Below are 12,946 nucleotides of genomic sequence, written 5' to 3'. Positions count from 1 at the left end.
CCTCTGCAACCAGGTCAGGAACTCCACATGAAGAGATCTCATCAGGGTGCTCGGCCTGGGGCGTTTTTGTGTATGCCTAGCTTGTCAATACAGAAGGGTGATGGCAACTTGAAGTGAGGAAAGGCCTCAAGCTTTTCAACTTTTGCGTATGTCTGACTGCCATCAGTCTGCTGCCAGCATGCTGACTCCCTGGCTAATGTGTGAGTGAAGGTTGGGGCTTCATCCCTTTGTCCCGTAGCTCTGGAGTGGGGAGAAAAAGGGCGAGGTTTACTGATTAGCAGCAGAGTCTTTCCAAAATGTATATTACTCTCGCTTTGAGCAGGCCTAACCGTTTTGCTTAAATTGAGGGCCTATGAGAAAAGCTGTGTCCAGATGGGGTGAGAAAATATCCCAGTGGGAGGACAATCAAAGACAGTGAGGCCTTATGATTGTAAATAGCATGAGGTTTTAATAAGATGACATGTGCGATGGCAACAAATGATTTTGACCCCTATTATTTGCACCTAACTTCACCCATGCCCACTCTGTGAGCCTACAATTCCTTCATCTTGCAAACCCTCCCACTATGTCAGATGTGGAGGTGGCCTGCTGCTTTCCCCCTCTTGTGTTAGATGCCCTTGGAGGGTGACCTCTGGAGGGCTGGAACCTTGAGGTCCTTGGCCTACTTTCAGGTGGCAATGAGGTTGCTACTTCACCCTCTTCTGCCCACTGCCCCTGAGAAGCGCCGGTATCAGGAAAGGGGAGAACTCAATTAGCTGGGCCTCCCATGTCGGCTGGATGAAGATCCCAGGATGTGCTTCTTCTTCCCTCCAGTTGCTCATGGGCTCTTGGGTTACTCTGTGGGATGGCTGGAGTGAGCTCCAGAAGCCTCAATGCCATCTAGTGCTGCCAGTTCTAGAGACTAGTTAGTGTCTGCGCCATGGTGTCAAACTCTTCAGTCATGGTCCTCAGGGACTGAGCCATGCTTCCGAGTTCTCCAGTCATGGCTCTAATATCTTGCCCAGGCTTTCCATTGCAGTCGCCACTCTTGTACTGTTGACCTGGGTGCCACCCAGTGGCGGCAACATTTTCTGTGACAGAAGGCTTTGGGACTCATCCGTTTGGCCTTGCAGTCGCAGGAATGTCCTTGACAATCCCTTCTGGTTCTGCCTTTGCATCTCTAACAGCTGAGGGACAAATGTGTCCAGAGGCAGGGCATCTGTCTAGACACAGCTGTGTCTGTGGTCTAGCGGACATCTGACTGTCTGACCTCTGAGGTGTGCAAATTGGTGGTAAGAAAGCTGGTGCACCTGAAGCACTGAAAAGCTGTTTTTTTTTAAAAATGGATTAGCTAAAGCAGAAGCACTTTAAATTAGACTGTGGCCTTTTCGCCACTGGAATAGGAAGTTGATATGAGCACGTTGGCAGTCACAAAGTCCAAATCCAACCTAGGGCACTTTACATTTCAATGGTGTATCCATGCTGCCCAACACCTAACTATACTAATAGCTTATTATCTGATGGTTTAATAATAGTAGCCCCCTGTGATTTGCACCAGATATTCCTGTCTGAACACATGCTCCTTCAGCACAAACAAACATTTCACAGGACAAGGTCAGAGATAAATCATTAAACAACTTCATGGCACAGCGAGTGAATGTACAGAACCGATGTGAGTAGATTCAATTAGTAAGCTGTATCAATTAGTTCAATCAGTATACTTAGTCATCATGCAATTATACACAGTTATGAGCTCATTACCCTTCCCCACATCAGCTGACAACTGGCTTAACTTAAAAGTAATCTCCAACTACTCCACATAGCATTCTAACCTTCTGTTCATGACTTAACCATCCATATCTTTTATCAGTCGGAGTGTTTTTTTCCTATGGCTCTGTAACTAAGCAAAAGTTTGTCACGAGATTCATTTCAATGTTGAAATGAGACCCGCGGTCACCTTAGACAGCCAAAGGGTACACAATGCTGATAAACTTTGCAGTGGCACAAATGCCTGATTAAATTGGTGCTGGGCACTACAATATACATCATTGTATGCCTGATTTAGGTCCAACATTAGGATGAAACTCATTTCAATTTCTGGTCCAATGTCTTGTTTTTAATCCATTTGCAGGATTTAGGCATTGCTGGCAATTCATTTATTGCCCATCCTGAATTATCCTTGAGAATGGTAGTAGCGAACCACCTGCTTGAACCACTGTAGTTCATGTGATGAAGCTACTTCCACAGAGCTGTTTGGGTAGCAAGTTTCAGAATGATGAAGGAATCACCAGAACATTTCCAAGTCAGGCTGGTGTTTAATTTGGAATACTAGTAATGTTTCCACGCACTTTCTGCCCTTTGGTCTATTGTGTTCACTGCTCCCAATGTGGTCTACTCTATATCGGAGAGACCAAGCGTAGACAGGATGATCACATTGCTGCGTACCTTAGGCCTGTGTGCAATCAGGACCCTGACCTTCCAATTTCTTGCCATTTTAACACATGATACTGCTTCCATATCCAAATGTCTGTCCTTGGCCTGCTGTAATGTTCCAGTGAAGCTCAATGCAAACTGGAGGAACAGCATCTCATCTTCCAGCTAGGCACTTTACAGCCTTCTGGTCTCAACATCGAATTCAACAATTTCAGATGATTAGCTCTACCCCACCTCGGCCCTCTTTGTTTTCATTTTATTTAATGTTTAACTTTTCTCTACTTTTTAGTCCTTTATTGTCCTTCTTTACTTCTCTTCCTCCTGTAATCTTTCCCCTTATTTTATCCCCCTTTTCTTACCTTTTCTGCCCCCCCCCCCCCAACACATCTTCATCTATCACAGTTTACCCTATGGTTTCAGCTTCTCTGCTGCTTGGCCATTCACACTTTCTATTCTTTCAATGGGCTGCCATTGCCCTTGTTTTTGCGGCTATGACTCATCTTTCATTCCCTCACCTTACAGTATAAGTATCTTCCACTTTCTCTGCCTTTTAGCTTTGACAAAGGGTCACTTGGACTCAAAACGTCAGCTCTTTTCCCTCCTTACAGATGCTGCCAGGCCTGCTGAGATTTTCCAGCATTTTCTGACCTTGTTCTTTTAAAGGACAGAAATCACAGGTTTGGGGAGTGCTTCTGAAGAAACTGTAGGCTGAAATTTTCTGGTCTCCCACACTACCAGCAAGAATGGAGAATTTGGCACTCAACCAAATTTCCATTCATAGCAGCAAGACCAGATAATCCCAGTCATGGGCCAGGTTGGAGAATTCTGGCCATGGGATGAGTTGGTACATGCTGCAGCCAATTTGACATGGGGGTGGGGTGGCAAATAGATAGGTGCTTTCTACAGGATGGTGTTGCACTCATGTTGTTGGAGCTGTACTGCACCCAGCCAAGAGGAAAGCATTCCATCAAAATTCTAACTTGTGCCATATAGATGGTATCTTAAGACAGAAGAAAGGCCATTGATGAAGCAGCTGAAGATAGTTGACCTTGAACACTACCCTGAAGAGCCTCAATAACAATGCTCTGTCTGAGATAGTGGCTTCCAACAACCACAACCATTTTCCTTTGCACGAGGTATGACTCCAAATAGTGAAGAGTTTTTTCCCTGATCCTCACAGGCTTCAATTTTGTAAGGGATTCTAGGTTATACACTCAGTTAATGCGCCCTTGATATAACATTCATCTTTGGATTTTAGCTTTTTTGTCTATGTTTAAACCAAGGCTGTTATAAGGCTTGTTACCACTGTAGTGACCTTCCATCGCTTGGCTGATGATAGAGAGTAGTTTGATGGAGCAGTAATTGGCCAGATTGGATTTGTCCTGCTTTTTGCGGATGGGTCATACATGGACAATTTTCCATTTTTCCAAGTGGATGGAGTGCTCTAGCTCTACTGGATCAGCTTGGCTGTAGCCTTTGCCATATCCAGTACATTCAGTCATTTCCTGAGTGAATCAGCTGAAGATTGGCATCCATGATGGTGGAGAACTCAGGAGGAGGCTGAGATAGATCAGACACCAGCACTTCCTCACTCAACCATGAGCATCAAACCAGAACCCCAAACTCGTTTCAATGAGAAGTGTAGAGGATGCAACAGTAAAGTAAGATGCCAAACTGTGAAGCTACAACACAGGAGTACAGACATGCTAAATGGCAGAACTAGCAAGCTCTAGCCAGAACTAAGTGATCCAAAAGCAATGGATCAGATCAAAGCTCTCCAAACCTGTCACATTCAGTTGTGAACAGTGGTGGACAATTAAACAACTAATGAGAGGAGGGAACAGCTCCTCATTGCTGTGGATTCAGAATCACATGTAGCCCAAACTGGATAATGACAGCATGTTTCTTTCCCTAATGGACTAAGTGAGTTTTTCCAACAATCAGGTGGTAGCTCCATTGATAAAATGACTTATATAAACTAGTTACTAGTTTGACACTGCTATCTGCTTTAGAATGGTGTAAAATTGCAGCACTCGGCATCTGGCCATGAGGCTGTCATTATAAAAAGTTACTTAAATCTATGTATACTAGATTGCTAATCAACACTTAAATAAATAATACATTTATAATACTACTGTAAAGGCAGCAGCTCACCATCTCTTGTATTAGTACAGTTTTAAAACCAGCTTCACATGGGAATGTTTCAATTTTAATTCAAGTTTTAATAAAGTCCACTTTGTACTGGTTACAGTTAATACTGCAGCTACTGTGAACAACAAGTAGATGTGAGATTACTTCCCAACATAATCACTGCCCAACTTAAAGTGAAACCAATCTGCTCTTAGTTATGCCACATATTTTATGTTGATGCCAAGCTAAAATTGCTTCTCAGTGATCAGAAAATACGGCAGTTTATCAGTTAAAGCTCATTCGAAAAGTAACAAATAAAATTCTCCAGGTTTTAAATTACATAGAAATTAGAACAGAGAAATAGGATGTTTGGCTCAACAAGTCCAGATAACCTCCAACCTCTGCACAAGCTGTCACAAAATAACACTTTTGCCCATATACCATCTAACTTCTTAAATGTCCTTGCTTCAATCACTAACTCCGGCATTGTATTCTACAGCCTCACAACACGATCTGCGAAAAAGATTCTCCACTTCTCTGCTCTAAATCTTTTTAACATTTGAAATTGCCCCTCGTTTTAGGCCTCTCAGTCCCTGGAAATGGTCTGTTTCTATCTAATCTGTCCTGTCCCTCTATCAATCACCCCTTAAGTTTCTTTGCTGTAAAAAGAAACACCTTAGTAATCAATAAGACTCTAAAATAAGAATTGTACTTGTTTTAGTCTAGTCACAAATCTAAACGCCATCTGACATTACAAATGGAAGAAAAGTCCAACAGTAAATACATCAATTTATCAACAAGTTTACTTTCTGAATTTTTAATTTGTACTCACGCAAATATCACCAATCTTCCATGATTAATAAAGACTAAAATTTAAAATTTTACCTTTGTTTTATTTTTAAAATTTGACGCAAGTGGAAATTGTATTCTTTATCTTCTTTAGCCAATACTATTATAAAACTACAGTTGTTAACATTAATCAGACTGATAAACCACTGATCTACCGAATTTGTCTACCGAAATGGGAAGACTAAAAGCCATACAAGGCAATAATGAAAACTTAACATGCAATGCTTTAATTGAATGCTGTAAATATTCACAGTATTTTGAACAGAAATGTAAGATTTATATATTAAGGCCGCTTTAAAAAGTAAAGCATCGAAAAATAAACTTACATTGAAAGTGACCGGTTTTGTGCGTCTTGTGATTAATAAAGTTCCGTACATAATTATAGAAAACAGCAGTCTTTGGATTTCAAATGCAACCCTTTTAGAAAGTATATCATAGAATCATACAGTGCAGAAGAGGCCTTCAGATATCACATAGTGTGTGTGGAGATATTTTATGAGCAAAAAGAATTAAGGCATGGATTTTTTAAACAGGGTGGATATTAGTGAAAAACCACATGACTGTCATGAGAATCTCATTACTGTTACACACAAGCCTTTTCAGTCCCGTTTGCTGGTGTGTTAGGCTTTATTTGGTACCTCTTGTCACAAGCAACCAAACTAGAAGCTGAGAAGAGGGGATTTGGGGAATCAAATGCTGGCTTAACTTCCAATGGCTCAACATGCCATATACTGCACCATTCATTTGCCGAATGGTTTAAAGATAAATATATTGCAGCCACAATATTGATGAAGAAATGAGCAGTACTGGCATGGGCCTCACCATCTGTGATACTCCCCACCTGCTAAATTGACAGTCTCTCCATATTGTTAGAATATGGTGCACGCTGAACATCTGGTCTAAAAATGGAAATGCTGAAAATACTCAGCAAGCCGAGCAGTGTGTGTGGAAAGATGAACAAAGTTAATGTTTCAGGGGCGATAACCTGGACACTGCTCTGGGAAAAGTTGTAACAGATTTGAAGCAACAGGGCAAGGTGGGAGAGAATACAGAATCCATACAGTGCAGAAGAAGGCCATTTGGCCCATCGAGGCTGCACCAACAACAATCTCACTCAGGCCCTATCCCCACAACCAGCTAGGTTAGAGTTAGCCATGCTGAATTTCCCCTTTAGTGTCCAAAGATGTGCAAAGCATGTTGATTAACCATGCTAATATAGGCTCTTAGGGCCCTATTTTAACATTTTAATTCTGAGTGCTGGGCAGACTTGAAACTAGGAATGTTTCAGATCTGACCTTTAGACCCATTCTCAGGCATCCCCATATGCACTCTGCCTGAAAAAATAGCAGCGATTCTGAATCGCGCTGCAGAAGCCTGTGGGTGGCGCTTAAGGTGCCCGAAATCCTGCAGCTCCGATTGGTGCCTCCAACTATGGATGCGCAGAAAAAAAATGATAGAATGCTGCACCCCTGCCACATCCATCCCAGGCTGGGTAATGCCTCTCTCTTGCTCCTACAGACATTGTCCCACTTCCAGAACATAACTGACCCCCTTATCCCCTCACTCCCTGCTACCCAGAGCAATCAGGGACCTCTCCTCCTATTTCCCTCCGCTATCGATCACACACAGAGTGGCAGCAGATCCCCCTCCTCTCCCCCACCGGTTACACGAAAAGTGGCAGCAGCTCCCCCACCCCCCACCAGAGAGCCATCTAACCTGCCAGAGAGACATCTGACCCGCCTCCCTCCACCATCACAGAGCCATCTGACTCACCAAAGAGACATCTGACCCACCTCCCTCCTCCCCCAACACAGAGCAATCTGACCTGCCTCCATCCCCGCCCCATTAGAGAGCCATCTGACCCACCTCCCTCCACCACCCCTCCACCATCTCCAATCTGAGTCAGAGAGCCACCAGAAGCTCAGAATGCACCTCCTCAGAAGCTTGGAATTTACCTCCTCACAAGCTGGAGGCCAAATCGGACCATTGCAGACCATGTCTGTTTCATATCGAATTTGGATAGGCGAACGTGGTGATGAAGGGGGAGGTGCCAGTAAATTTGGGCGTGCAGTCAATTTAAATGCATGCAAATGCTTTCAAATTGACGTCACGCCCATTTTGGACATGGTCCTAAAAGCAGCTGTTTTTGGCCCTTGGTAAAGGGAGAACCAGCGCAGAGGTAATCGCGGATTGCGCTACTCTCCTCACACCCAACTTTACCAAGTTTTCACGCCCGGAAACAGGCACAGCTTGATGGTAAAATCTGGCCCTTAGTGTTCAGAGGTGTGCAGGTTAGGTAGATTAGCCAAGGGAAATAATGAATAGAAATTAAGATAAGTGATAGGACGCAAGGTGGAAGTGATTAAATGACAAAGGGATAAGGAATTTGTAATGGGACAAAAAAGAAACAAAGGATGGGTCTAAAGGAGATGTAAAAGCAACAGCAGAAATCATTACAAGTACCTGCTCTCAAAAAAGGCATGTAGTTATGATCTGAAATTATTGAATTTGATGTTGAGTTCAGATAGCTGGAATCTATAGACTTCCAGTTTCAAAGCTGATGTCAACTTCAGATGATAATGCTGTTCCTATTTTTTACTAAACAATAGGTGCTTGTAATGATTTTGCTGTTGCCATTTACATCTTTACTTGTCCCATTGCAACCCCTTTTGACTTGCTCCATTATTTTTGTCATCTAATCTCTCCTGCTTGCCACGAGTAAATAGATTGGGTCTGTACTCGTTGGAGTTTAGAAGGATGAGGGGGGATCTTATAGAGACGTATAAGATAATGAAAGGGATGGATAGGGTAGAGGTAAAGAGATTCTTCCTGCTTAGAAAGGATAGCAGGACTAGAGGGCACAGCCTCAAAATAAGGTGGGGGGGGCAGTTTAGATCAGAGTTGAGGAGGAACTTCTTCACTCAAAGGGTGGTGAATCTCTGGAATTCTCTGCCCGTTGAAGTGGTGGAGGCTACCTCGCTAAATATATTTAAGTCACAGGTAGATAGGTTTTTGACAGACAAGGGAATTAAGGGTTATGGGGAGAAAGCGGGAAAGTGGAACTGATCCACTTCAGATCAGCCATGATCTTATTGAATGGCGGGGCAGGCTCGAAGGGCTAGATGGCCTACTCCGGCTCCTGTTTCTTATTTCTTATGTTCTATCACAGATTTCCCTTCTTATTCTTTCCTCCCACGTAATAGACTTTTCCGGCCACAGAAAATTTCTTTAAACCTGTTGCATGTCCAACATTTGCCCAATTCTGATTAAAGATCGATAGCCTGAAATGATTTGATTTGATTTGATTTATTATTGTCACATGTATTAGTACACAGTGAAAAGTATTGTTTCTTGCATGCCATTCAGACAAAGCATACTGTTCATAGAGAAGGAAAGAAGAGAGTGCAGAATGTAGTATTACAGTCATAGCTAGGGTGTTGAGAAAGATCAATCTGGTGTGAGGCAAGTCCAATCAAAACTCTGATGGCAAACTTCCTTGGCAGCAGGGAAGAAGCTGTTCTTGAGTTGGTTGATACGCAACCTCAGACTTTTGTATCTTTTTCCCAATGGAAGAAGGTGGAAGAGAGTGTGTCCCGGGTGCGTGGGATCCTTAATTATGCTGGCTGCTTTTCTGAGGCAGCGGGAAGTATAGACAGTGTCAACGGATGAAAGGCAGGTTTGCGTGATGGATTGGGCTACATTCACGACCTTTTGTAGTTCCTTGCAGTCTTGGTCAGAGCAGAGCTATACCAAGCTGTAAGATAACCAGAAAGAATGCATTCTATGGTGCATCTGTAAAAGTTGTTGAGAGTCGTAGCTGACATGCCAAATTTCCTCACTCTTCTGAGAAAGTAGAGGTGTTGGTGGGCTTTCTTAACTATAGTGTTGGCGTGGGGGAACCAAGACAGGTTGTTGGTGATCTGGACACCTAAAAACTTGAAGCTCTCAATCCTTCTACTTCATCCCCATTGATGCAGACAGGGGCATGTTCTCCACTAATCTTCCTGGAGTCGATGACTATCTCCTTCATTTTGTCGACATTGAGGGAAAGATTATTGTCATCGCACCAGTTCATCAGATAGATTCTGTGTCTCATTCCTGCACTCTGTCTCATCATTGTTTGAGATCTGACCCATCACGGTGGTGTCATCAGCAAACTTGAAAATGTTTCCTCCACAGATGCTACCTGACCTGTTGAACATATCCAACATTTCTAATTTAAAATTTCTGGTTTAGACTCTGTATTTCTCGGTGAAGATTATTCAGTTTACTTGGCTGAAAAGCCGCACTGTTGCTTGCCCCGCTCACATACAGCATGGATCCCCTGTAGAGGACAACACACTGAATCAATCTCCCGATGACAGCAAATTGTTTCTCAACAGCCCACAAATGGTCAGCGGCAGCTGTAAACATATTAGTACTGGAATAAAAGCAAAATACTGCGGTTACTGGAAATTTGAAAAAGAGAAAATGCTGGGAAAACCCAGCAGGTTAGGCAGTATCTCAAAAAGCTGAGGTTGGAAAAAGAAGGTTGAGAGGAGATTTGATAGAGATGCTCAAAATCATGAGAGATCTAGACAAAATTGGTGGAGAGAAATCAGTTCTATTGGAAGAAGGGCTCAGGACACCAAAAATTTGAGGCAAATGGCAAAAGAAGTAAAGCAGACATGAGGATTTTTAAAAAATGAGGTGAGTGATTAATATCTGGAGTGAGAACGTGAGAGTTTGGTGACAGCAGATTCAATCTCAGATAATTGTCCAGAGGGAAAAAAGTGCAAGACTAAAAGGGAAAGGGATAAAGCTGAGTTGTTTGTGTAAGCAGCTAGCATGGACACAAAGGGATGATTGGCCACCTTCTGAGCTATAACATAGAAACCAGAAGCAGGAATGGGCTATTTGGCCCTTCACGACTGTTCCACAATTCATTTTGGTCATGGCTGATTATCGAATTCCTGTTCCCCCCTTTCCTCCCATATCCCTTGATCCCTTTAGCCCCAAGAACTGTATCAAATTCCTTCTTGAAATCACACAACATTTTGTCTTCAATTACTTTCTGTGGTAGTGAATTCTACACATTCACTACTCTCTGGGTGAAGAAATTTCTCCTCACCCTCAATTCTAAATCCATTCTATTCACTGTTGGAAATGCTATTCTTTGGATGAGATATTTTAAAAAAAATCCAATCTGCTGAATCCAGACATTTTGTTGATAGTTTAAGATTCTGCTGTAATATTTGACAACCAGTGTATTTCTTGTCACTATTCTTACCTGAACTAGCAATATGCAAAAGAAACAAAATAATCATTGATCGAACTGCCATATATCTAGATTTGCGCTGGTGGCACTGCAGTTAGCACTGCTGCCTCACAGCACGAGGGACCTGGGTTCAATTCCTGGCTTCAGAAGGAACTCTTCAAAATGCAGCTAATGAAAATACAACAAAACTTACTCCAACTTGTAAATTAAAGAAAGGGTTTAATAAAGAAACATCATTACTCCAAACTTGGGCCCTCTCCCTGGGCCACTCAAAGCTCTCCATAATTCTACATAGTTTGCACGGAGTCTGGACTTTCTCCCTGTGTCTGCATGGGTTTCCTCCAGTTTTCTCCCACAATACGAAAGATGTGCTGGTTAGGTGCATTGACCATGTTAAATTCTCCCTCGGTGTACCCGCACAGGTACTGGAGTGTGGTGAGTAGGGGATTTTCACAGTAACTTCACTGCAATGTTAATGTTAGCCTACTTATGATTAATAACTAAATTTTAAACTTTACTTTAACAACAGCAGATAATTTACATAAATTGCTGCAAACTTATCGATATACATTATACATTTGGGATTTTTCTGACAGATAGCTTCTCTGCTTTAGAAGAGCATTTATTTATTCATACCTCAAATGAATTCCAAATAAATGAATGGGTAGAATGCAGATAATTATGCAAGCCATCGTCAATCCATTTACATTGTGAAATATGAAACAAAATCACATTTGCAACAATGATACAATTAAGGTTTTGAAACCATGTTTATTTGAAATTCCAAGCATGTATCAAAATATAAAGATAATGTTGGACATTTATTGCTCCATACTGTTTTGAAATATATAGTTAATTGCCAAAAGGTTTCAGAATGTTCAAATACAGCAGCTACATAATCTTCTTCACTCATATCACAGGCAAAGCTCGTAATTACTTACAGCATCCTCTAGACATGGTAGCATGGCCTAAATCAGGTTAAAATGCATATCAAACGCTACCTGTGTTTAAAAATAGCCCACAGCTTCTCTCCATCATGGAATTAAATTTGCCAGACACATTTTCCACAGACTCAAGTGTCCTCCTGATGAGATGCCTGCCAATGGGAAAATGCCCCCCACAAGGACAAAAGAATACCCAATCGCATACTAAAAACTGCAGCCAATGTTTCTTAAGACTTAACTGACAAGAGATAAAGAATTTAAACAATCCAAAGGGCAGGTAGTGTCATAGCAACTCCAGGTCTGACACAATGGCAATGTCATGAAATGTTTCTTAAGACTTAATTGACAAGAGGTAATAGATTTAAACAATCCAAAGGGCAGGTAGTATCATAGCAACCCCAGGTCTGACACAAAGGCAATGTCACGAAATGTGAAACCAAGCACAAAATAAAATATCAGCAATTCAAAATGTTGTTTGAAATGCACAGGACAATCTTTACAAAAGACTTCAGATTTACTGAAGGGTGAGTTGTTGTGTCACATTTACTGTGAATTTCCCAAAAATTATTTTTTTATTAGGATCTCTTCAAAATCTTACTACAACATTTTCTGAGAGCTATTTATAAAATCAGATGCATAATTTTAACATAATCTCAGCTGATGAATTTACCATAGAACAAAATCATACAGTGCAGAAGGAGGCCATTCAGTCCATTGAGTCTGCACCAATTACAATCCCACCCAAGCCCTATCTCTATAATCCCATGCATTTACCCTAGCTAGCCCCCCTGACACTAAGGGGCAGTTTAGCATGGCCAATCTGCCTAACCCGCACATCCTTGGACTGTGGGAGGGAACTAGAGCACCTGGAAGAAATCCACACAGACACAAGGAGAATGTGCAGACTTCGTACAGACAGTCACCTGAGGTTGAAATTGAACCCAGGTCCCTGAGACTGTGAGGCCGCAGAGCTAACCACTGTGCCACTGTGCCACCCTTCACAGTGCCATCCATTAGACATAACTCTCAAGCTAAAGGGATCAAGGGATATGGGGGGGAAAGGCAGGATCAGGATATTGAATTTGATGATCAGCCATGCTTAAAGTGAATGGTGGAGCAGGCTCAAAGGACTGAATGGCCCACTCCTGCTTCTAGTTTCTATGTTTGTATCCACCTCTCTCAATTTACAACCATTCAAATAATAATCTGCCTTCCGATTTTTGCAACCCAAGTGGTTAATGTCGTGGTTCTATTTTCTATGCTTTCTGAACAAAGTTAAATCCTTTACCTCTTGTCAGTTAAGTCTTAAGAAACATTGGCTGCAGTTTTTAGTATGCGATTGAGTATTCTTTTG

General features: G+C 42.1%; 1 protein-coding gene across 1 annotated transcript in view; it reads right to left on the bottom strand.

The window, feature by feature from the left end:
- atp7b (ATPase copper transporting beta) overlaps nt 1-5,794 on the bottom strand; it is a 92,816-nt gene extending 87,022 nt beyond the window's left edge. Inside the window, exon 1 of the mRNA XM_080197519.1 lies at nt 5,718-5,794. Coding sequence (XP_080053645.1) covers nt 5,718-5,768 — 51 coding nt within the window. The 5' untranslated portion in view covers nt 5,769-5,794. The remainder of the gene's footprint in view (nt 1-5,717) is intronic.
- Between the last annotated feature and the right edge of the window lie 7,152 nt (nt 5,795-12,946).

The sequence above is a fragment of the Carcharhinus amblyrhynchos genome, chromosome 10, assembly GCF_965287045.1.
Source record: "Carcharhinus amblyrhynchos chromosome 10, sCarAmb.v2.hapA, whole genome shotgun sequence".
Classification (NCBI taxonomy): Eukaryota; Metazoa; Chordata; class Chondrichthyes; order Carcharhiniformes; family Carcharhinidae; genus Carcharhinus; species Carcharhinus amblyrhynchos.
This window is presented reverse-complemented; position numbering and strand designations above follow the sequence as displayed.